This window comes from Bombina bombina, chromosome 3 (assembly GCF_027579735.1).
Source record: "Bombina bombina isolate aBomBom1 chromosome 3, aBomBom1.pri, whole genome shotgun sequence".
NCBI classification, from domain to species: domain Eukaryota; kingdom Metazoa; phylum Chordata; class Amphibia; order Anura; family Bombinatoridae; genus Bombina; species Bombina bombina.
The window spans coordinates 8,485,563-8,511,143 of record NC_069501.1 but is presented as its reverse complement, the minus strand read 5'-3'; the positions used below and the strand labels follow the sequence as shown (position 1 = coordinate 8,511,143).

The 25,581-nt window shown below is 43.6% G+C and overlaps 1 protein-coding gene across 1 annotated transcript in view; it reads right to left on the bottom strand.

Annotated features, from left to right (window-relative positions):
- Positions 1-25,581, bottom strand: part of TRAPPC10 (trafficking protein particle complex subunit 10) — an 837,250-nt gene that overhangs the window by 566,175 nt on the left and 245,494 nt on the right. Inside the window, exon 8 of the mRNA XM_053705118.1 lies at positions 22,024-22,170. Within this exon, the coding sequence (XP_053561093.1) occupies positions 22,024-22,170 (147 nt within the window). The remainder of the gene's footprint in view (positions 1-22,023; positions 22,171-25,581) is intronic.

Genomic DNA, 25,581 nt, shown 5'->3' with positions numbered 1-25,581 from the left:
CAGACCTGATTAAAAAAACCAGGGCGGGCCGTGGACCGGACACACCGTTGGAGAAAGTAATTTATCAGGTAAGCATAAATTCTGTTTTCTCCAACATAGGTGTGTCCGGTCCACGGCGTCATCCTTACTTGTGGGAACCAATACCAAAGCTTTAGGACACGGATGATGGGAGGGAGCAAATCAGGTCACCTAGATAGAAGGCACCACGGCTTGCAAAACCTTTCTCCCAAAAATAGCCTCCGAAGAAGCAAAAGTATCAAATTTGTAAAATTTGGTAAAAGTGTGCAGTGAAGACCAAGTCGCTGCCTTACATATCTGATCAACAGAAGCCTCGTTCTTGAAGGCCCATGTGGAAGCCACAGCCCTAGTGGAGTGAGCTGTGATTCTTTCAGGAGGCTGCCGTCCGGCAGTCTCATAAGCCAACCGGATGATGCTTGTAAGCCAAAAAGAGAGAGAGGTAGAAGTTGCCTTTTGACCTCTCCTTTTACCAGAATAAACAACAAACAAGGAAGATGTTTGTCTGAAATCCTTTGTAGCCTCTAAATAGAATTTTAGAGCACGAACTACATCCAAATTGTGCAACAAACGTTCCTTCTTTGAAACTGGATTCGGACACAAAGAAGGCACAACTATCTCCTGGTTAATATTTTTGTTAGAAACAACTTTCGGAAGAAAACCAGGTTTAGTACGCAAAACCACCTTATCTGCATGGAACACCAGATAAGGAGGAGAACACTGCAGAGCAGATAACTCCGAAACTCTTCTAGCAGAAGAAATTGCAACCAAAAACAAAACTTTCCAAGATAATAACTTAATATCTACGGAATGTAAGGGTTCAAACGGAACCCCTTGAAGAACTGAAAGAACTAAATTGAGACTCCAAGGAGGAGTCAAAGGTTTGTAGACAGGCTTGATTCTAACCAAAGCCTGAACAAAAGCTTGAACATCTGGCACAGCCGCCAGCTTTTTGTGAAGTAAAACAGATAAAGCAGAAATCTGTCCCTTCAAAGAACTTGCAGATAATCCTTTCTCCAAACCCTCTTGTAGAAAGGATAGAATCTTAGGAATTTTATCTTGTTCCATGGGAATCCTTTAGATTCGCACCAACAGATATATTTTTTCCATATTTTATGGTAAATTTTTCTAGTTACAGGCTTTCTAGCCTGAATAAGAGTATCAATGACAGAATCTGAGAACCCACGCTTTGATAAAATCAAGCGTTCAATCTCCAAGCAGTCAGTTGGAGTGAGGCCAGATTCGGATGTTCGAACGGACCTTGAACAAGAAGGTCCTGTCTCAAAGGTAGCTTCCATGGTGGAGCCGATGACATATTCACCAGGTCTGCATACCAAGTTCTGCGTGGCCACGCAGGAGCTATCAAGATCACCGAAGCCCTCTCCTGATTGATCCTGGCTACCAGCCTGGGAATGAGAGGAAACGGTGGGAATACATAAGCTAGGTTGAAGGTCCAGGGCGCTACTAGTGCATCTACTAGAGTCGCCTTGGGATCCCTGGATCTGGACCCGTAGCAAGGAACCTTGAAGTTCTGACGAGACGCCATCAGATCCATGTCTGGAATGCCCCATAATTGAATTATTTGTGCAAAGATGTCCGGATGGAGTTCCCACTCCCCCGGATGAAATGTCTGACGACTCAGAAAATCCGCTTCCCAATTTTCCACTCCTGGGATGTGGATTGCAGACAAGTGGCAGGAGTGATTCTCCGCCCATTGAATTATTTTGGTCACTTCTTCCATCGCCAGGGAACTCCTTGTTCCCCCCTGATGGTTGATATATGCAACAGTCGTCATGTTGTCTGATTGGAACCTTATGAATTTGGCCTTTGCTAGTTGAGGCCAAGCCCGGAGAGCATTGAATATCGCTCTCAGTTCCAGGATGTTTATCGGGAGAAGAGACTCTTCCCGAGACCATAGACCCTGAGCTTTCAGGGGTTCCCAGACCGCGCCCCAGCCCACCAGACTGGCGTCTGTCGTGACAATGACCCACTCTGGTCTGCGGAAGCTCATCCCTTGTGACAGGTTGTCCAGGGTCAGCCACCAACGGAGTGAATCTCTGGTCCTCTGATCTACTTGGATCGTCGGAGACAAGTCTGTATAATCCCCATTCCACTGTCTGAGCATGCACAGTTGTAATGGTCTTAGATGAATTCGCGCAAAAGGAACTATGTCCATTGCCGCAACCATCAAACCTATTACTTCCATGCACTGCGCTATGGAAGGAAGAAGAACAGAATGAAGTACTTGACAAGAGCTTAGAAGTTTTGATTTTCTGGCCTCTGTCAGAAAAATCTTCATTTCTAAGGAGTCTATTATTGTTCCCAAGAAGGGAACTCTTGTTGACGGGAATAGAGAACTTTTTTCTACGTTCACTTTCCACCCGTGAGATCTGAGAAAGGCTAGGACAATGTCCGTATGAGCCTTTGCTTGTGGTAGAGACGACGCTTGAATCAGTATGTCGTCCAAGTAAGGTACTACTGCAATGCCCCTTGGCCTTAGCACCGCTAGAAGGGACCCTAGTACCTTTGTGAAAATTCTTGGAGCAGTGGCTAATCCGAATGGAAGTGCCACAAACTGGTAATGCTTGTCCAGAAAGGCGAACCTTAGGAACCGATGATGTTCCTTGTGGATAGGAATATGTAGATACGCATCCTTTAAATCCACCGTGGTCATGAATTGACCTTCCTGGATGGTAGGAAGAATTGTCCGAATGGTTTCCATTTTGAACGATGGAACCCTGAGAAATTTGTTTAGGATCTTGAGATCCAAAATTGGTCTGAATGTTCCCTCTTTTTTGGGAACTATGAACAGATTGGAGTAAAACCCCATCCCTTGTTCTCCTAATGGAACAGGATGAATCACTCCCATTTTTAACAGGTCTTCTACACAATGTAAGAATGCCTGTCTTTTTATTTGGTCTGAAGACAATTGAGACCTGTGGAACCTTCCCCTTGGGGGCAGTTCCTTGAATTCCAGGAGATAACCTTGAGAAACTATTTCTAGCGCCCAAGGATCCTGAACATCTCTTGCCCAAGCCTGAGCGAAGAGAGAGAGTCTGCCCCCCACCAGATCCGGTCCCGGATCGGGGGCCAACATCTCATGCTGTCTTAGTAGCGGGAGCAGGCTTCTTGGCCTGCTTACCTTTGTTCCAGCCTTGCATCGGTCTCCAGGCTGGCTTGGTTTGAGAAGTATTACCCTCTTGCTTAGAGGATGTAGAATTTGAGGCTGGTCCGTTTCTGCGAAAGGGACGAAAATTTGGTTTATTTTTAGCCTTAAAAGACCTATCCTGAGGAAGGGCGTGGCCCTTTCCCCCAGTGATGTCTGAAATAATCTCTTTCAAGTCAGGGCCAAACAGAGTTTTCCCCTTGAAAGGGATGTTAAGCAATTTGTTCTTGGAGGACACATCCGCCGACCAAGACATTAGCCAAGGCGCTCTGCGCGCCACAATAGCAAAACCTGAATTTTTCGCCACTAATCTAGCTAATTGCAAAGTGGCGTCTAAGGTAAAAGAGTTAGCCAATTTAAGTGCTTGAACTCTGTCCATAACCTCCTCATAAGAAGATTCTTTATTGAGCGACTTTTCTAGTTCTTCGAACCAGAAACACGCTGCTGTAGTGACAGGAACAATGCAAGAAATTGGTTGTAGAAGGTAACCTTGCTGAACAAACATCTTTTTAAGCAAACCCTCTAATTTTTTATCCATAGGATCTTTGAAAGCACAACTATCTTCTATAGGGATAGTAGTGCGTTTGTTTAGAGTAGAAACCGCCCCCTCGACCTTGGGGACTGTCTGCCATAAGTCCTTCCTGGGGTCGACCATAGGAAATAATTTCTTAAATATAGGGGGAGGGACAAAAGGTATGCCGGGCCTTTCCCATTCTTTATTTACAATGTCCGCCACCCGCTTGGGTATAGGAAAAGCTTCGGGGGGCACCGGGACCTCTAGGAACTTGTCCATCTTACATAATTTCTCTGGAATGACCAAATTGTCACAATCATCCAGAGTAGAAAACACCTCCTTAAGCAGAGCGCGGAGATGTTCCAATTTAAATTTGAATGTAATCACGTCAGGTTCAGCTTGTTGAGAAATTTTTCCTGAATCTGAAATTTCTCCCTCAGACAAAACCTCCCTGGCCCCTTCAGACTGGTGTAAGGGCATGTCAGAACCATTATCATCAGCGTCCTCATGCTCTTCAGTATCTAAAACAGAGCAGTCGCGCTTTCGCTGATAAGTGGGCATTTTGGCTAAAATGTTTTTAATAGAATTATCCATTACAGCCGTTAATTGTTGCATAGTAAGGAGGATTGGCGCACTAGATGAACTAGGGACCTCCTGAGTGGGCAAGACTGGTGTAGACATAGAAGGAGATGATGCAGTACCATGCTTACTCCCCTCACTTAAGGAATCATTTTGGGCAACATTATTATCAGTGGCATCATTGTCCCTACTTTCACATTCATCACATATATTTAAATGGAGAGGAACCTTGGCTTCCGAACACACAGAACATCGTCTATCTGATGGTTCAGACATGTTAATAGGCATAAACTTGATAACAAAGCACAAAAAACGTTTTAAAATAAAACCGTTACTGTCACTTTAAATTTTAAACTGAACACACTTTATTACTGAATATGTGAAAAAGTATGAAGGAATTGTTCAAAATTCACCAAAATTTCACCACAGTGTCTTAAAGCCTTAAAAGTATTGCACACCAAATTTGAAAGCTTTAACTCTTAAAATAACGGAACCGGAGCCGTTTTTACATTTAACCCCTATACAGTCCCTGGTATCTGCTTTGCTGAGACCCAACCAAGCCCAGAGGGGAATACGATACCAAATGACGCCTTCAAAAAGCTTTTTCAGTGGATCTGAGCTCCTCACACATGCATCTGCATGCCTTGCTTCCCAAAAACAACTGCGCATTAGTGGCGCGAAAATGAGGCTCTGCCTATGAGTAGGAAAGGCCCCCAGTGAAAAAGGTGTCCAATACAGTGCCTGCCGTTTTTTTAATACAATTCCCAAGATTAAAATAACTCTTCAAAGTTATAATCCATTAAATATGCTTATAAAGTAATCGTTTTAGCCCAGAAAAATGTCTACCAGTCTTTAAAGCCCTTGTGAAGCCCTTTATTCTTATACTTAAACTAAGAAAATGGCTTACCGGATCCCATAGGGAAAATGACAGCTTCCAGCATTACCAAGTCTTGTTAGAAATGTGTCATACCTCAAGCAGCAAGTCTGCCCACTGTTTCCCCCAACTGAAGTTACTTCATCTCAACAGTCCTGTGTGGAAACAGCCATCGATTTTAGTAACGATTGCTAAAATCATCTTCCTCTTACAAACAGAAATCTTCATCTCTTTTCTGTTTCAGAGTAAATAGTACATACCAGCACTATTTTAAAATAACAAACTCTTGATAGAAGAATAAAACTACATTAAAACACCAAAAAAACTCTAAGCCATCTCCGTGGAGATGTTGCCTGTACAACGGCAAAGAGAATGACTGGGGAAGGCGGAGCCTAGGAGGGATCATGTGACCAGCTTTGCTGGGCTCTTTGCCATTTCCTGTTGGGGAAGAGAATATCCCACAAGTAAGGATGACGCCGTGGACCGGACACACCTATGTTGGAGAAAAGCGTCGGGGTGCACCGGAACCTCTAGGAACTTGTCCATCTTGCACAATTTTTCTGGAATGACCAGGTTGTCACAATCATCCAGAGTAGATAGCACCTCCTTAAGCAGTGCGCGGAGATGCTCTAATTTAAATTTAAATGTCACAACATCAGTTTCTGCCTGTTGAGAAATTCTACCTGAATCAGAAATTTCCCCATCTGACAAAACCTCCCTCATGGCCACTTCAGATTGGTGTGAGGGTATGACAGAGCAATTATCATCAGCGCCCTCCTGCTCTACAGTGTTTAAAACAGAGCAATCGCGCTTTCTCTGAAATGCAGGCATTTTGGATAAAATATTTGCTATGGAGTTATCCATTACTGCCGTCAATTGTTGCATAGTAACAAGCATTGGCGCGCTAGAAGTACTAGGGGTCTCCTGCGGGGGCAAAACTGGTGTAGACACAGAAGGAGATGATGTAGAACTATGTCTACTCCCTTCATCTGATGAATCATCTTGGGCAACTTTACTATCTGTGGCAGTACTGTCCTTACTTTGTTTGGACGCTATGGCACAATTATCACACAATTTTGAAGGGGGAGACACATTGGCTTCCATACATACAGAACATAGTTTATCTGAAGGCACAGACATGTTAAACAGGCTTAAACTTGTCAATAAAATACAAAAACCGTTTTAAAACAAAACCGTTACTGTCTCTTTAAATTTTAAACAGGGCACACTTTTTAACTGAATATGTGAAAAACTATGAAGGAATTGTTCAATTTTAACCAAATTTTCACCACAGTGTCTTAAAGCATTCAAAGCATTGCACCCCAAATTTCAGACCTTTAACGCGAAACCAGAGCCGTTTACAGTTTTAACCCCTCTACAGTCCCAGCTACAGCCTTTGCTGCGACTTTACCAAACCCAGGGGGGTATACGATACCAAATGAAGCCTTCTAGGAACCTTTCCAACTACTTCCAGACCCACACACATGCAGCTGCATGTCCTGCTCTCAAAAGTAACTGCGCAGTAATGGCGCGAAAATGAGGCTCTGCCTACTACATAGAAGGCCCTTCCTGACTGGGAAGGTGTCTAACCAGTGCCTGACGTAAAAAAAACGTTCCCCAAAGTTATAAAGTGTGAATTTCAACATCAAGCTGTATAAAATGCCCAAATAAAGCAATCGATCTAGCCCATAAAAGTGTCTACCAGTTTTATAGCCCATATTAAGCCCTTTATTCTGTTTGAGACTAAGAAAATGGCTTACCGGTCCCCATGATGGGGAAAATGACAGCCTTCCAGCATTACACAGTCTTGTTAGAAATATGGCTAGTCATACCTTAAGCAGAAAAGTCTGCCAACTGTTTCCCCCAACTGAAGTTATCTCATCTCAACAGTCCTATGTGGAAACAGCAAACGATTTTAGTTACTGTCTGCTAAAATCATATTCCTCTCACAAACAGAATTCTTCATCTTTTTCTGTTTCAGAGTAAATAGTACATACCAGCACTATTTTAAAATAACAAACTCTTGATAGTAGAATAAAAAACTACAACTAAACACCACATACTCTTCACCATCTCCGTGGAGATGCTACTTGTTCAGAGCGGCAAAGAGAATGACAGGGGTGGGCGGAGCCTAGGAGGGACTATATGGACAGCTTTTGCTGTGCTCTTTGCCATTTCCTGTTGGGGAAGAGAATATTCCCACAAGTTATGGATGACGCCGTGGACCGGACACACCAATGTTGGAGAAAATTTTATTAGAAGGCGCAATGTCAGACAAAGCCTTTAAAATAGAATCAGAAAAATATTCTTATAAATCTACTAAGTATATCTTGTACATAAGATGTAAAAAGAATAGCAATACATAAAGCATAAATACTAATGGATTCTGCATGTAAAAGTTTATCATGATAACTTATTACAAACCATAGCTAAAGATAAACATTCATAACATTTAAAATAAATGAACTTCGCTTTGGTAGGACTGAACTCAGTCAACAGGAATCCCTCAGTATGTTTTGAAACAGGAACAGTGTGCGAGAAATCTTGCAATATGTAATAGAAAAAAACAACATATAAAGCAAAATTATCAAATTCCTTAAATGACAGTTTCAGGAATGGGAAAAAATGCAAAATAACAAGCTTCTAGAAACCAGAAGCAATGAAAAAATGAGACTTAAATAATGTGAGAAAAAAGTGAAACAAAAAAGACACCCACATTTTTTGGCGCCAAGAATGACGCCCACATTATTGGCGCTAAGTACAACGCCCGTATGACACCACATCCTCTGACGCCGAAACCGACGCCCACATTTTTTGGCGCAAAAAAATCGTCTGAATACACATGCGTCAAAAAAAAAATGACGTTAACTGAATACAACTTCCGGCGTCAACTACGGCGCCGGAAATGACAAAATTTTGCGCCAAAAAAAGTTTGCGCCAAAAATGACGCAATAAAATGAGGCATTTTCTGCCCCCGCGAGCCTAACAGCCCGCAGGGAAAAATAGTCAATTGAAATTTTTCAAGGAAAGAAAAAATATTTATTCATATGCATAATCCCAAATAATGAAACTGACAGTCTGAATTTAAGGAATACTGATTATCCTGAATCATGGCAAATATAAGTTTAAAGACATATATTTAGAACTTTACATATAAAGTGCCCAACCATAGCTTAGAGTGTCACAAAAAATAAGACTTACTTACCCCAGGACACTCATCTACATATAGCAGATAGCCAAACCAGTACTGAAACGAGAATCAGTAGAGGTAATGGTATATAAGAGTATATCGTCGATCTGAAAAGGAAGGTAAGAGATGAATCTCTACGACCGATAACAGAGAACCTATGAAATAGATCCCGTAGAAGGAGATCATTGCATTCAAATAGGCAATACTCTCTTCACATCCCTCTGACATTCACTGCACTCTGAGAGGAAAACCGGGCTTCAGCCTGCTGCGAAGCGCATATCAACGTAGAATCTAGCACAAACTTACTTCACCACCTCCATGGGAGGCAAAGTTTGTAAAACTGAATTGTGGGTGTGGTGAGGGGTGTATTTATAGGCATTTTAAGGTTTGGGAAACTTTGCCCCTCCTGGTAGGAATGTATATCCCATACGTCACTAGCTCATGGACTCTTGCCAATTACATGAAAGAAAAATGCAAACAGCATAGCCCTCTGACATAGAAAAAGGCAAGAGGCACATAGGAATGAGGTTTTAAATAATGAAATTATTTGTCGCCAAATATGACGCACAACGCAAAATGAATTTTTTTTGGCACTTACAACATCCGGAAATGACACACTCGCGTCATTGCAGACGCAAAGGAACTCGGCGTCAACTAAGACGCCGGAAATTACGAACTAGAGTCACCGGACGTTCCTTCGCGCCAAAAAAAATCTCGCACCAAGAATGACGCAATAAACATCAGCATTTTGCGCCTCGCGAGCCTAATTTTGCACGCGAAAATTTAATGAAAAAGCAGTCAATTTGAAAAAAAAAGACAACCCCAGGTAAGAAAAATATTTTCCTAAATATGTTTTTTCCCAAATATGAAACTGAATAGTCTGCAAAAGGAAATATACATAAACCTGACTCATGGCAAATATAAGTACAATACATATATTTAGAACTTTATATTAATACATAAAGTGCCAAACCATAGCTGAGAGTGTCTTAAGTAATAAAAACATACTTACCAAAAGACACCCATCCACATATAGCAGATAGCCAAACCAGTACTGAAACAGTTATCAGTAGAGGTGATGGAATATGAGAGTATAACGTCGATCTGAAAAGGGAGGTAGGAGATGAATCTCTACGACCGATAACAGAGAACCTATGAAATAGATTTCTCACGCGATGAAAACCATTGCATTCATTAGGTGATACTCCCTTCACATCCCTCTGACATTCACTGTACTCTGAGAGGAATCGGGCTTCAAAATGCTGAGAAGCGCATATCCACGTAGAAAATCAAGCACAAACTTACTTGTGAATTGTGGGTGTGGTGAGGGGTGTATTTATAGGCATTTTGAGGTTTGGGAAACTTTGCCCCTCCTGGTAGGATTGTATATCCCACATGTCACTAGCTCATGGACGCTTGCCAATTACATGAAAGAAAGACTCTCCCTGCATCTCCAGACTCTAACTTTCATCCATGCTCTCACTGAGAGGCTGACAGGTCTACTTAACTCCAGTCCAATCTCGAAGAGTACTACCCTCCATAAGCGACTACTCCGTAATCTTCTGACACTTCTCTGCCAACCTCCTGGGATGAAAGGCAAAGAATGACTGGGGGATGAGGAAAGTGGGGGAGGTATTTAAGCCTTTGGCTGGGGTGTCTTTGCCTCCTCCTGGTGGCCAGGTTCTGTATTTCCCAAAAATAACGAATGCAGCTGTGGACTCTCCCCATTTTAAGAAGAAAATAAAGCGCTTTATATATAAAACGGCACCTTTATATTCCCAATGGCTGGAGCACTCATCAGCTCCTAGACCCAGACAGGCTACAAGTGAAAACGCTCTCCTCAAGGAGCGATGTCTGAAGCACGATCGTAAGGAAGTCAAAGAGACTGCACCCGGTCATCTGGTGCGCAAAACAGCACTTCCCCTGCTATGAAAAAGGGCGCTAAGCTAATATAAGCTGCGCAACTCCTTTAAAGTGAAGGTTAATTTCAATGAATTAGTGCCCGGTTTTTAATAATCCTATTAAAAACAAGGGCACTTTAATTCATCAAAATTGACATTTCACTTGTTTTCTTCTTAAATGTACCTTTTAATCCTGACAGCTGCTACAGAGCTTCCTCCGTCCGTCGCAAGCCCGGCTTCCTCCAATCACCGTGTTGCCTCAGGCCATGATTCCTCCGGGGGGTGGAAGCCGTGATTGGAGGAAGCCGGATTCGTCATTTCTGACGTATGAAGAGGCTTCCGACGGCCGTGGGATTCACTGGAGCGGCTGTCAGGATTAAAAGGTAAGTTTTAATCCTGAAATAAAAAACATGGGCACTAATTCATCGAAGTTGACCTATACTTTAAAATTTGGTAGTCTGGAAATCATGATTCAGGATATTTGTTCAAAAATAAAAATTGAAACCTGTTTGTTCCAGCCAAACACTCACAAAGTGAAAGCAGTACATAAAAATCCCCAAAACTGTTCCAAATAATCTCCCTGAAGGGAATATTAACCCTTGATCCTATTGAGGTATAAAGGAGCCACACTGTGACCCTATATTAGAATCCCTGCTATATATAATAAAGCGGTCTTACCCTCCAGGATCCCCGCTGTGGAACAGATACAGCCTCTCAAGTGTGACAGTCTTACAGCGACGCTCTAACAGGGACCTGAATGTGTAACAGCAAGCACCGATTGCTCAGGAGTTGTTAGTTGACAGTCTGGATGTGTTCGCAGAAAAATGTTCCCTGCATCTCCAGACTCTAACTTTAAAAGGAAACTGAACCCAATTTTTTTCTTTTGTGGTTCAGATAGAGCATGAAATATTAAGCAACTTTCTAATTTACTCCTATTATCAATTTTTCTTCATTCTCTTGCTATCTTTATTTGAAAAAGAAGGCATCTAAGCTTTTTTCTTGGTTCAGGAGTCTGGACAGCGCTTTTTTTATTAGTGGATGAATTTATCCACCAATCAGCAAGGACAACCCAGGTTGTTCACCAAAAATGGGCCGGCATCTAAACTTACATTCTTGCATTTCAAATAAAGATACCAAGAGAATGAAGACAATTTGATAATAGGAGTAAATTAGAAAGTTGCTTAAAATGTCATGCTCTATCTGAATCACGAAAGAAAAAATTTGGGTTCAGTGTCCCTTTAATCAATAATCTCACTGAGAGGTTTACATGATTACTTAAAACTCCAGTCCTCTTTTGAAGGGAACATACCCATTACAGGACAATCCAAAATCTTCTGACACTTCTCTGCCTTCCTCCTCTAGTGACGAAAGGCAAAGAATGACTGGGAGGATAGGCGAAGTGGGAGGGATATTTAAGCCTTTGGCTGGGGTGTCTTTGCCTCCACCCGGTGGCCAGGTGTTGTATTTCCCAACAGTAAGGAATTAAGTTGTGGACTCTCCCTGCCTTATGGAAAGAAAACCCACATACACACACATAATAAAAAACCCACATACACACACACACATAATACAACCCCAACATACACACACAATTTTGCAATGTCTCTGGTCTGTAAGGAATATCTTCATGGATACGGAATCTATTATCGTGCCCAGGAATTCCACCCTGGTACTGGGAACCAGAGAACACTTTCATAAGCTTATCTTCCATCCATGAGATTGAAGAAGTAGTAGAAGAGCTCTAGAATGGTCTTCTGCCACCCGGCAGGACGGAGGCTTGACCAGAATTTCGTCCAAATAAGGCGCTACTGCAATACCTCTGGATCTCGCCACCGCAAGCAGAGCCCCCAGAACCTTCATAAAGACTCTTGGAGCAGTAGCCAAACCAAAGGGAAGAGCTACAAACTGGAAGTGCTGATCCAGAAATGCAAAACTTGAAGTGATCATTGTGTATTAGAACATGAAGGTAACCATCCTTCAAGGTCTATTGTAGTTGTGACGAACCAAGGTTATCCAACCCTGCGCCAGTCACTTATTTGGCACAAAAAGGGTTTTCAGCCCCCTTTTACTGTCACCAATAGGTCACAATCTAGCCACACCAGGCAAGCTTGTTATTCAGTTTAGTGGGTGCAAGGGTTAACCACACTTCCCTAGTCTGTACTAGACGTAAGAGAAATGCCCAAAACTCCCTTTTAATGCCACCCACAATAAACTATCAATCCTATAGCTCCAATACTGCCACAACTTAAAATTTATTAAAGGGAAAATCCTAAGAAAAAACCCAGACTTTACACATTAACTCTCTAAATACAATTTAGCAGAAAATAACCTAAATTATACAGTTCTAATATTCCAGTCTCTTTCAGTAACGTGGTTCAATTATTAGACAAAGGCCAAACTTAATAAAGGAATTATTTATTATGCCAATATTATGCACAATGCATTATTAATAAACAAGTTGTTACAAATAAAATTTACACACGCAAACAGTTTTTTTCAAAATAAAAAGAAGAAAATTAGAAACCTTACACTGTACTAGTCTTTGGAATCTGTTACCAGAGAGATGGCATGAAGCAATTGGGTCCTTACTCTGTGTTGTCACAGCCTCCCTTGTAAGAATGACAATCTTATTGTTAAAACATAAAATTCTTATACCATTTTCCACAGATCAAGTTGCCTGACCACACCCTCCTGGGCGGGCTAAGAAAACCCCCCTATCTTTATGACGTTAGATAGACTAATTTCTTGCCTGAAATTATACAATCCATTATAAGTTCTGCTAGGTAACTCAATTTCTATATTTACATATCTAGAACCTTTTAGTTTTATTGGGAGAATCGGTTTGATATCAAATATGCCATAGGTTGTCATATTTACCTTCCTTTAAGGTTATAACAGTTTTAACACACATATGTACATAATATACCAATGTCCTTTCAGTGACCTGGTCAGATTTTGGTGATGAAGGGCCTGTTTTGCATCATGCATTCTATTGACAGCCTAAGCCATTGTTACGGTACCAACAGGATACCAAGGGTTAATACCAGATGGAAGATGCCCTGAATGTGAGATCAGCAACTCACAACCCAGCTAATTCCCCCCTCAAACATGAGACCAGGCTCCACATTGAAGGTAAAAACAGAATGCAATTTATTGAAGGCCATATGCCCAGTATTTATGCAGGTCTGACCCCAGATGGGGGGTTGAAAGAATATTGTACATTAGATAGAGGGAAAACGCCCTTTGACATGTCACAATAGAATCACATTACTTAAAGGGCCACTGTAAGTAAATATTTTCTATGCCTGTTACTAACTACCTACCCCAAATACGCTTTTTATCAATAGCATTTCATTAACATATCTCTACCGTATATCAGAAATCTTGTCTGCAAATTTAATTGTTTTCCAAACCCACTCCGTGGGTATCCTTTGCTCTGTACCAATCCGTTTACAATACCTAGGTTTCAAAATGGCGCTTTAAACACAAAGTTATTGGTTTAAGTATTTTGAACATGCAGTGCTGAAAATAGTGGGCAGGATAAGGTGACATCATCGGGGAATAAAAGATATAACTTTTAGAACGTTATGAAACTTCGTTTTGGAGAAAATATAGGTCAGTAGGTTTTAATTAATGTTTATTAACTTTAATATGTTAGTTGTTTAGCTTAAAAATTATAACAGAAAGTAATCCTTTAAGCAGATAACAAGTTAAACACAAGACACACTTGAGCTTTTCTTATCACTTGGGCGTCTGCTCTCTTATGGGATTAAACAATGTGAATGTTTATCACTTAAACTTAATTACAGTACACAATAGCTGATGCCAGCAACCCTGTCTTTAGAAAATAGCTTCTTAAAGCTGAACAAAGTTAACTCTTTCAGTACTGACAGAAGGGTCTGTCACAGCCATAAACTTTATCCTGTGTATCTCTGGGACTAAGAGCTTGAGTGGCTTTATGACTCAATGCATACACAATAACATTTGGTGGGGCTATTTAGGAGACTCCTGGCAGTTCAAAGAAAACACAAGTCACAATTCTTCTTGAAAACAAATAACTGTTTTGAGTTCAAGCTACACAGAATTAACCCCTTCTTAGCTAAATCCTGAGGTTTTCGTGACACCTCCCCCAATAAGAGACGCAAAAGGGGGTGGCTACAAGCCACTCCCGATGTGTATCAAAGGGGACTTCCCCTTGCGGTGATAACGCCATTGCCAAACAAATTGCACATAGCAGTTTTGGCAGCAGGATGCCCTCCTTTTAAAATTGACACACTAGTTGCTCTACCCAACTGATTGAATATATTGCAGGGCCCCTCCCATGCAGCCTGTAGCTGGTTCTGCCTCATGGGTGTTAGTACCAGAACATTTTGCCCCATCTCATATACTCCCTCTCTGGCAGTAAACTCCTGCAACTGTTTTTGTGCAAATATGGCATCTCTGGGTTTTGCAGGTACCTCCCAAAATAAGGCTTGCATCTTATCCCTGAATAACACATCATCCCCTGTTACAGAGGTGCCTGTGAAACCTAGTGTCTTGCTACCTATGGTGTGCTCTCTGAACATAGTGTGCTGTCAGTTGCTGCTTAACTACCATGGGCTCTTGCCCTCCCACTGGAGTAGAATTTCTGTACTCCTGCACTCTGTTATGGTTGGTAGGGGGTTGACTAACTCCCCCCCTCCTCTTCACTGTGGGTCCCAGCTGCTGAGCCTGCACGCCTACCACTGTATTTGCTGACTGGCACTGTGGGGCTGTGTAAATACACTTCTCTGTAAACCCCCCCCCCGTGCCTGCAGTCTGTGTCAGTCTCTGTCCCCTAGCCTGTGCAGTCTGTTTATAGGTCACAGCTGAGGGTACTGGGGTCTCTGTCACCCAAAATCTTTCACACTCACTCTGGGGGTCCCTCAAAGAGTATCCTGTACCCTCCTCCCCCACACACTCTGAAATCTGTGGCTTTGCTGCTTCTGTCATAGAGTGGGCTAGCTTGCCCCCCTGCTCTCTCTCACAGTCAGTCTGCCACTTTGCATCCTCACACAGAATCTGGGATCCTTTTGACCCTGGTGCAGACAAGCACACATCTTCCTTCTGCCATTTATCCCAACTATTGTGTCTTTTCACAGGGCACGGAATTGTCCCTGCCACAGACTGGCACACATCATCCAGCGGCCCAGTCACCCAGTCATTCTCTCCCCCGTCAATCTCACCTCCTTCTATAGAATCCACTGATTCAATCACAGACAGACACTCATCCCTCATCTGCCTCCTTTCACAGACAGTTTCTCCCTGTACAGGTAAACTCGGTTCAGGCACAGACAGACCCACACAGTCTATCTGCCTTTCTCCCCCATCCGTTTCTCCTCTTACAGGTTCACCTCTCAGCACAGACACCTCCAGTTCAGGCACAGCACTTCGCACACATGCACGCTGTCCTCCCTCCTGGTCATAATGTCTCTGAGCATTTTTACACACAGCCCTTTCCACATAAGGGTCTGCAACTAATGTCACTAGGTCACATGTAGCATTGTCAGGCACATAAAGAGATAACAATCTACCCAAATCAGTACCCAGTAACACATCATTAGGAATATTTTCAGATACCCCCACATTTCTTAAACCTCTCCCCGCTCCCCAATCAAGATATACACGTGCCATAGGCACTGCAAGTTTCATTCCCCAATCCCTTTAACTGCTAGAGTCTTTCCAGGGATAATGTTCTCAGAGTTCACTAGCTTTGGACGCACCATAGTCACTTCTGCACCCGTGTCCCTCAACCCCAAGGTTACCTTGTCTCCAACAGTCACAGGTTGCAAGTTCTCATGGTTGTTTTCCTCTGGACAGGTAACAAACAAAACAGATGCTGGTACTTCTGAGGGATTACCCCCTCCAGCTGATGGCTCCAAGTTAATCCTCTCTGGGCAAGTGGAGCTGATGTGGCCCACTTTGTTGCAAGCAAAACATCTGCGGGTATCCCCCTGCCCAGATGCAGCACTCACCCCTCCTTTCCCAGAGGGAGCAGACACACTAGATAAAGGCACAGCAGGTTTTGTGAAGGGGGGTCGTGCAGCAGCTCCATTCCAGGTGGATCCCCCCTTAGAAAAGGTTTTTCTCCCATTCCCTGGTGACCTGTTGGCTGTGTAAAAATCAGCCAGCTCACCAGCTTCCAATGCTGTTATGGGCTTCCGATCCAACACCCATTCTTGAACTCCGGCTGGGCACAGCTGCATAAATTGCTTCTTCACAATCAAATCTTCCAGCTCCTCCATAGTGGCAACTTTTAATCCTCTGACCCACTGTTTAAAGGCTGTCATCAAGTTCCCAACAGCTGCAGTATAGCTCTCTGACAAACCTTTCTGCAGAGAACGGAATTTCTTTCTGTACACCTCAGGAGTAAGATTATATCTCCTCTGCAGGGCAGCTTTAATGGAATCATAGTCCTGATCAAACTCTGGGGGTAGTTCAGCAAACGCCTCCAGTGCAGGACCTTTCAGGCCAGGGGTAAGGTACTAGGCCCACTGCTCCCTTGGAAGCTGGAACTGTCTGCAAACTTTCTCAAAGCTACGCAGGAATACATCCACATCTCCATCTTTCTCCAGAGTGGGAAAATTCTCTGCACGCACTCTGGGAGCAGGTGAGTCTCTAAGTTCACTAAAAACAGGTGAGACCATCCCTCTCTCCAACCGTGCAAGCTGTAGCTGATACTCTCTCTCCGCCTGTCGTTCAGCAGCCTGTCTTTCAGCTGCCAGAGCCTCTCTCTCAGCTGCCAGAGACGCCTGTCTCTCAGCCACAGCAGCCTGTCATTCATCAGCCTCTCTCTCAGCTGCCAGAGACGCCTGTCCCTCAGCCACAGCAGCCTGTCTTTCATAAAACTTTGTAATCAGTTCCATGCGCAAACTTGCATCCACTGAGCCCATATGTTTAAGAACAGTTTGCAATTAACAGTCCAAGGGATCCCCAGATCCTGATGAATCGCTGCCCCCAGCTGCAGACATCTCTCCTGAGACTTCAACTGGAGTGATTTGGCTGTTGTTATATTCAACAAGAGCTTGTATTAGTAAATCTTTGTTCTTTGAACGAGTTGGAATATCCCGCTCCTGGCATAGGAGCATAAGTGCCTCTTTAGATCGCTGCTCGTATGCCTCCATAGCAAAAATAAAATAGAAAAGAAAAACAGAGAATAGGGAAGGGGACTGTTTGCAATGTGTGACTATATAATGCACTGAGTTTTAGCCTTTGGAAATTGACCTTTTAGTTTTATTGGGAGAATCGGTTTGATATCAAATATGCCATAGGTTGTCATATTTACCTTCCTTTAAGGTTATAACAGTTTTAACACACATATGTACATAATATATCAATGTCCTTTCAGTGACCTGGTCAGTTTTTGGTGATGAAGGGCCTGTTTTGCATCATGGATTCTATTGACAGCCTAAGCCATAAACTTTATCCTGTGTATCTCTGGGACTAAGAGCTTGAGTGGCTTTATAACTCAATGCATACACAATAACATTTGGTGGGGCTATTTAGGAGACTCCTGGCAGTTCAAAGAAAACACAAGTCACAATTCTTCTTGAAAACAAATAACTGTTTTGAGTTCAAGCTACACAGAATTAACCCCTTCTTAGCTAAATCCTGAGGTTTTCGTGACAGTGGTCATGAACTGTCCCTCTTGAACTAAGGGCAGAATAGACCTTATTGTCTCCATCTTGAATAATGGCACCGACAGAAACTTTAAGTCTAGAATCTTTAGGTCTAGAATCAGGCGAAAAGTACCCTCCTTCTTGGGACCACAAAAAGGTTTGAGTAGTATCCCAGACCTCTCTCTGCTAGAGGTACTGGCACAATGACTCCTAGGGAGGAGGAGAGATCCCTCACGCACCCTAGAAAGGCATCTTGTTTTTCTGGTCTTGAAGACAGGATTAATAAGAGGTATCTGCCCCTGGGTGGATGAGATTTGAAACCTATCCTGTAACCCTGGGAAATGACCTCCAGAACCCAAGGGTCTTGCACGTCTCCCAACCAAGCATCCACAAAGAGAGATAGTCTGCCCCAACACGATCCAATGACAGATCGGGGGCTGTCCCTTCATGCCGATTTTGTCTCGGCGGGCTTCTTGTTCAGTTTGGATTTGTTCCAAGATTGAGACGGTTTCCAAGTTCCCTTGGACTGATCAGGTTTCGCGGAGGGCTGCTGGCATTGGGACTTATCCGAAAGAAAGGGATGAGAATGAGGACCCTGGCCTTTAGCTTTATTCTTTTTATCCTGCGGTAAAAAGGTACCCTTGCCCCCGTGACTGTGGATACGAGTCCAGTCCTGGACCGAAAATAACTTTCCCCTTAAATGGGAGGGAAAGCAATCTAGATTTTGAAGTCCTGTCAGCAGACCAAGACTTCAACCATAGAGCCCTACGGGCTAGAAAAGAAAAGCAAATCTGCATATTTGCATCAGAAATAAACAAATTAGCTACCCTCCAGGCCTTAATTCTTTCCTGGATTTCACAGAGGGGAGTTTCCACCTTGATCATCTTCGACAGAGAGTCACACCAATAGGTAGCGGCTCCAACCACCGCAGCATTCGCCGCTGCCAGTTGAAATAAAAATCATATGTGCTGAAACATTTTTCTTAACAGAGTTTCTAGCTTCTAATTCCATGGGCTCCTTAAACGACGAACTATAATCAAGCGGGATAGTGGTGTGCTTAGCAAGCGTGGAGATAGCTCCATCCCCTTAGGGACAGACCCCCACAACTCTAATTGGGAGTCAGGAACCTGGAACAATTTCTTAAAAGAAGAAGAAGGGGAAAAAGAGGATCCAAGTCTTTCCCATTCATTCTTAATAATATTTGTCATCTTTACGGGAACCGGGAAAGTTTGTGGTACCACCCGGTCCTCATAAACCTTATCAAGCTTAGGAATAGAAGGTTCCTCGGGTAAACTTAGCCAACACTTCCTTTAACAGAAAGAGTAAGTGCTCTACCCTAAATCTAAAGTCTGGTTCTACCGCAGCCGGAGGCTTAGAGGCAGCCGATTCCAACCCAGAAAGAGCCTCCTCTGAAGTATCAGAGGCGTCTTCATCGGCGGATAATCTAGTATCAGATAAATCCAACAAATTGGTAGATGACCCCTGGGAAGGATAGCAGTATTTAACCTTTCGCTTGCGCTTAGCAGTGCGAGGTAAAGCACTAAAGGCCGCAGACACTACAGTTTGCAATTGTTCAGAAAAGTCTGGCGGTAAGAAGGCCCCTCCCGAAGGAGGATTAGTAGTGCAATGGGGAGCTGCATGTGTAATAGGAGATGATTGCAGGGAACGCACCTCGCAGGACGGAGACCCCTCAGAGGTGGACGACTCAGTGGTACTAAACATCTTGGTACTTTTAGATATAAGTACTTTATCAAGGCATGTGGAACATAATTGAGCAGGCTGATATACCTTAGCCTCCTCACAATAAAAACAGGTATTAGATTTGGGTAAAGAGGGAGTACCCTCTAACGCATCAGAGTCCTCTATAGCTTGCGTTTTTACGATGGACTACAGAAAAAATAAATGGCACCTTTATACCCCCAATGGTATAGGCCCCACAGAGAAACCGCTTTGTCTCCTGTAAACCGCAGGGTCAGGAAAGAGGAAGTTAATGAGGCTACATCTGGTCACATGGAGTGCCATACAGGACCGCCCCTGCTGCAGGAAGAAAAGCGCGCTAAACTAACAGGCAGCGCAGTTATCCAAAACAAAAGAAAAAACCTGAATGTTCCCACATCTGCCAGAGCCTCATCTCACACATGTCGCAGCATAAAACATAATAAAGCAAATTATGTATAAATCCCCCCTGTTCAATAATCCCCTTCCGGAGATATTAACCCTTGATTCCATACAGATAAAGAAGTCACACTGTGACCCTGTCTTCTTGTGTTATCATATGAGATAAAATGAAACGTTCTTACCGGAATCATCGCCGTGGAACAGACACACATCCTCTCAAGTTTGACAGTCATGTAGCATCGCACCTGACATGGACTTGAGTGATAGAAGCAGAAAGTGAAACTCGTCAACACTGGTGGCTTAGGAGTTGTTAATACGAGGCTGGATGGTTTCGCAGAAAGACTCTCCCTGCATCTCCAGACCCTAACATTCAACAATGCTCTCACTGAGAGACTACCTAAAACTCCAGTCTCATAGCGAAGAGTACTACCCTCCATAAGAGACTACTCCGAATCTTCCGACACTTCTCTGCCATTCTCCTGTGACGAAAGGCAAAGAATGACTGGGGGATGAGGGGAGTGGGGGAGGTATTAAAGCCTTTGGCTTTGGTGTCTTTGCCTCCTCCTGGGTGGCCAGGTTCTGGATTCCCACAAGTAAGGAATGAAGCCGTGGACTCTCCTCATATAAAGATGGAAAAAAATTGATGTTCTGCATAAAGATGGCCTAGGCTATAAGAAGATTGCCAAGACCCTAAAACTGAACTGCAGCATGGTGGGCAAGACCATACAGCAATTTCACAGGACAGGTTCCACTCAGAACAGGCCTCACCATGGTTGACCAAAGAATTTAAGTGCACATGCTCAGCGTCATATCCAGAGGTTGTCTTTGGGAAATAGATATATGAGTGTTGCCAGCATTGCTGCAGAGGTTGAAGGGGTGGGGGGTTAGCCTGTCAGTGCTCAGACCATACGTTACACACTGGTCTGCATGGCTGTCGTCCCAGAAGGAAGCCTCTTCTAAAGATGATGCACAAGAAAGCCCGCAAACAGTTTGCTGAAGACAAGCAGACTAAGGACACAGATTACTGGAACCATGTCCTGTGGTCTGATGAGACCAAGATAAACATATTTGGTTCATATGGTGTTAAGCGTGTGTGGCAGGAATCAGGTGAGGAGTACAAAGACAAGTGTGTCTCGCCTACAGTCAAGCATGGTGGTGGCAGTGTCATGGTCTGAGCTACAGTTCATTAAGGGAACCATGAATGACAACATGTACTGTGAAATACTGAAGCGGAGCATGATCCCCTCCCTTCGGAGACTGGGCCGCAGGGCAGTATTCCAACATGATAACGACCCCAAACACACCTCCAAGAATACCCCTGCCTTGCTAAAGAAGATGAGGGTAAAGGTGATGGACTGGCCAAGCATGTCTCCAGACCTAAACCCTATTGAGCATCTGTGGGGCATCCTCAAACGGAAGGAGGGGGAGCGCAAGGTCTCTAACATCCACTAGCTCTGTGATGTTGTCATAGAGGAGTGGAAGATGACTCCAGTGGCAACCTGTGAAGCTCTGGTGAACTACATGCCCAAGAGGGTTAAGGCAGTGCTGGAGAATCATGGTGGCCACATAAAATATTGACACTTTGGGCCCAATTTGGACATTTCCATTTAGGGGTGTACTCACTTTTGTTGCCAACGGTTTAGACATTAATGGCTGTGTGTTGAGTTATTTTGAGGGGACAGCAAATTTACACTGTTATACAGGCTGTACACTCACTACTTTACAAGTGTTAATTCTTCAGTGTTGTCACATGAAAAAATAAAATAAAATATTTAAAAAAATGTGTAAGCACACATACAAAAGCGTGGGTACGTGCACACACACAAAAAATAACCCACCCATACATACACACAAGCACTCATATAAACATAAACATACATATACGTGCACACACATATCTATACACACATAAACATACATATACGCATACAAACACAAAAATACATTTACATACTGTATACACACACACACACACACATTTACACAGACAGTTTCGAGTTCTGACACAGGGACTGGCACACTCTCACACCTTCTCTGTGGCATAGCTCCAGAGTCCGACCATATGAGAGATATTGGCATCGATTTGAGCCTGCTCACAGCACCCCTCAATTCTCTGCAGTACTTCCAGGCAGCTGAGGAAAACCCAACAGTCAAGGGCTCCGGGGGGGACTGACACCTGCAAAAATAAAAAAACATAATTTATGCTTACCTGATAAATTTATTTCTCTTGTAGTGTATCCAGTCCACGGATCATCCATTACTTGTGGGATATTCTCCTTCCCAACAGGAAGTTGCAAGAGGATCACCCACAGCAGAGCTGCTATATAGCTCCTCCCCTAACTGTCATATCCAGTCATTCGACCGAAAACAAACAGAGAAAGGAGAAACCATAGGGTGCAGTGGTGACTGTAGTTTAATTAAAATTTAGACCTGCCTTAAAAGGACAGGGCGGGCCATGGACTGGATACACTACAAGAGAAATAAATTTATCAGGTAAGCATAAATTATGTTTTCTCTTGTTAAGTGTATCCAGTCCACGGATCATCCATTACTTGTGGGATACCAATACCAAAGCTAAAGTACACGGATGATGGGAGGGACAAGGCAGGATTAAGCAGAAGCAACCACTGCCTGAAGAACCTTTCTCCCAAACACAGCCTCCGAAGAAGCAAAAGTATCAAATTTGTAAAATTTTGAAAAAGTGTGAAGCAAAGACCAAGTCGCAGCCTTGCAAATCTGTTCAACAGAGGCCTCATTTTTGAAGGCCCAGGTGGAAGCCACAGCTCTAGTAGAATGAGCTGTAATCCTTTCAGGGGGCTGCTGTCCAGCAGTCTCATAGGCTAGGCTTATTAAGCTCCGAAGCCAAAAGGAAAGAGGTTGCCGAAGCTTTTTGACCTCTCCTCTGTCCAGAATAAACGACAAACAGGAAAGATGTTTGACGAAAATCCTTAGTAGCTTGTAAGTAAAACTTCAAGGCACGGACTACGTCCAGATTATGTAAAAGACGTTCCTTCTTTGAAGAAGGATTAGGGCACAACGATGGAACAACAATCTCTTGATTGATATTCTTGTTAGAAACCAACTTAGGTAAAAACCCAGGTTTGGTACGCAGAACTACCTTATCTGCATGAAAAATCAGATAGGGAGAATCACATTGTAAGGCAGATAGCTCAGAGACTCTCCGAGCCGAGGAAATAGCCATCAAAAACAGAACTTTCCAAGATAAAAGTTTAATATCAATGGAATGAAGGGGTTCAAACGGAACTCCTTGAAGAACCTTAAGAACCAAGTTTAAGCTCCACGGGGGAGCAACAGGTTTAAACACAGGCTTAAATCTAACCAAAGCCTGGCAAAATGCCTGGATGTCTGGAACCTCTGCCAGACGCTTGTGCAAAAGAATAGACAGAGCAGAAATCTGTCCCTTTAAGGAACTAGCTGATAATCCTTTGTCCAAGCCCTCTTGGAGAAAAGACAATATTCTAGGAATCCTAACTTTACTCCATGAGTAAGTCTTGGATTCACACCAATAAAGATATTTACTCCATATCTTGTGGTAGATTTTCCTGGTAACAGGCTTTCGTGCCTGTATTAAAGTATCAATGACTGACTTGGAGAAGCCACGCTTTGATAGAATCAAGCGTTCAATCTCCATGCAGTCAGTCTCAGAGAAATTAGATTTGGATGATTGAAAGGACCTTGTATCAGAAGGTCCTTTCTTAGAGGCAGAGTCCATGGTGGAAAGGATGACATGTCCACTAGGTCTGCATACCAAGTCCTGCGTGGCCACGCAGGTGCTATCAGAATCACCGATGCTCTCTCCTGTTTGATTTTGGCAATCAGTTGAGGGAGCAGAGGAAACGGTGGAAACACATAAGCCAGGTTGAAGAACCAAGGCGCTGCTAGCGCATCTCTCAGCGTCGCTTCTGGGTCCCTGGACCTGGATCCGTAACAAGGAAGCTTGGCGTTCTGGCGAGACGCCATGAGATCCAACTCTGGTTTGCCCCAACGATGAATCAACTGAGCAAACACCTCCGGATGGAGTTCCCACTCCCCCGGATGGAAAGTCTGACGACTTAGAAAATCCGCCTCCCAGTTCTCCACGCCTGGGATATGGATTGCTGACAGGTGGCAAGAGTGGTACTCTGCCCAGCAAATTAATTTTGAGACTTCTAACATCGCTAGGGAACTCCTGGTTCCCCCTTGATGGTTGATGTAAGCCACAGTCGTGATGTTGTCCGACTGAAATCTGATGAACCTCAGTGTTGCTAACTGAGGCCAAGCCAGAAGAGCATTGAATATCGCTCTTAACTCCAGAATATTTATTGGAAGGAGTTTCTCCTCCTGAGTCCACGATCCCTGTGCCTTCACGGAATTCCAGACTGCACCCCAACCTAGAAGGCTGGCATCTGTTGTTACAATTGTCCAATCTGGCCTGCGAAAGGTCATACCCTTGGACAGGTGTACCCGAAACAACCACCAGAGAAGAGAATCTCTGGTCTCTTGATCCAGATTTAGCAGAGGGGACAAATCTGTGTAATCCCCATTCCACTGACTCAGCATGCATAATTGCAGCGGTCTGAGATGAAGGCGCACAAATGGCACTATGTCCATTGCCACTACCATTAAGCCGATTACCTCCATACACTGAGCTACCAAAGGGCGCAAAATGGAGTGAAGAACACGGCAAGCATTTAGAAGTTTTGATAACCTGGACTCCGTCAGGTAAATTTTCATTTCTACAGAATCTATAAGAGTCCCTAAGAAGGAGACTCTTGTGAGTGGGGATAGAGAACTCTTTTCCTCGTTCACTTTCCACCCGTGCGACCTCAGAAATGCCAGAACTATCTCTGTATGAGACTTGGCAACTTGAAAGCTTGACGCCTGTATCAGGATGTCGTCTAGATACGGAGCCACCGCTATGCCTCGCGGTCTTAGAACCGCCAGAAGTGAGCCCAGAACCTTTGTAAAGATTCTCGGGGCTGTAGCCAACCCGAAGGGAAATGCTACAAATTGGTAATGCCTGTCTAGAAAGGCAAACCTTAGAAACCGATGATGATCTTTGTGAATCGGTATGTGAAGGTAGGCATCCTTTAAGTCCACTGTGGTCATGTACTGACCTTCTTGGATCATGGGTAGGATGGTCCGAATAGTTTCCATTTTGAAAGATGGAACTCTGAGGAATTTGTTTAAGATCTTTAGATCCAAAATTGGTCTGAAGGTTCCCTCTTTTTTGGGAACCACAAACAGATTTGAATAAAAACCCTGTCCTTGTTCCGTCCGCGGAACTGGATGGATCACTCCCATAACTAGGAGGTCTTGCACACAGCGTAGGAATGCCTCTTTCTTTATCTGATTTGCAGATAGCCTTGAAAGATGAAATCTCCCTTGTGGAGGGGAAGCTTTGAAGTCCAGAAGATATCCCTGAGATATGATCTCCAACGCCCAGGGATCCTGAACATCTCTTGCCCACGCCTGGGCGAAGAGAGAAAGTCTGCCCCCTACTAGATCCGTCGCCGGATAGGGGGCCGTTCCTTCATGCTGTCTTAGAGGCAGCAGCAGGCTTTCTGGCCTGCTTGCCTTTGTTCCA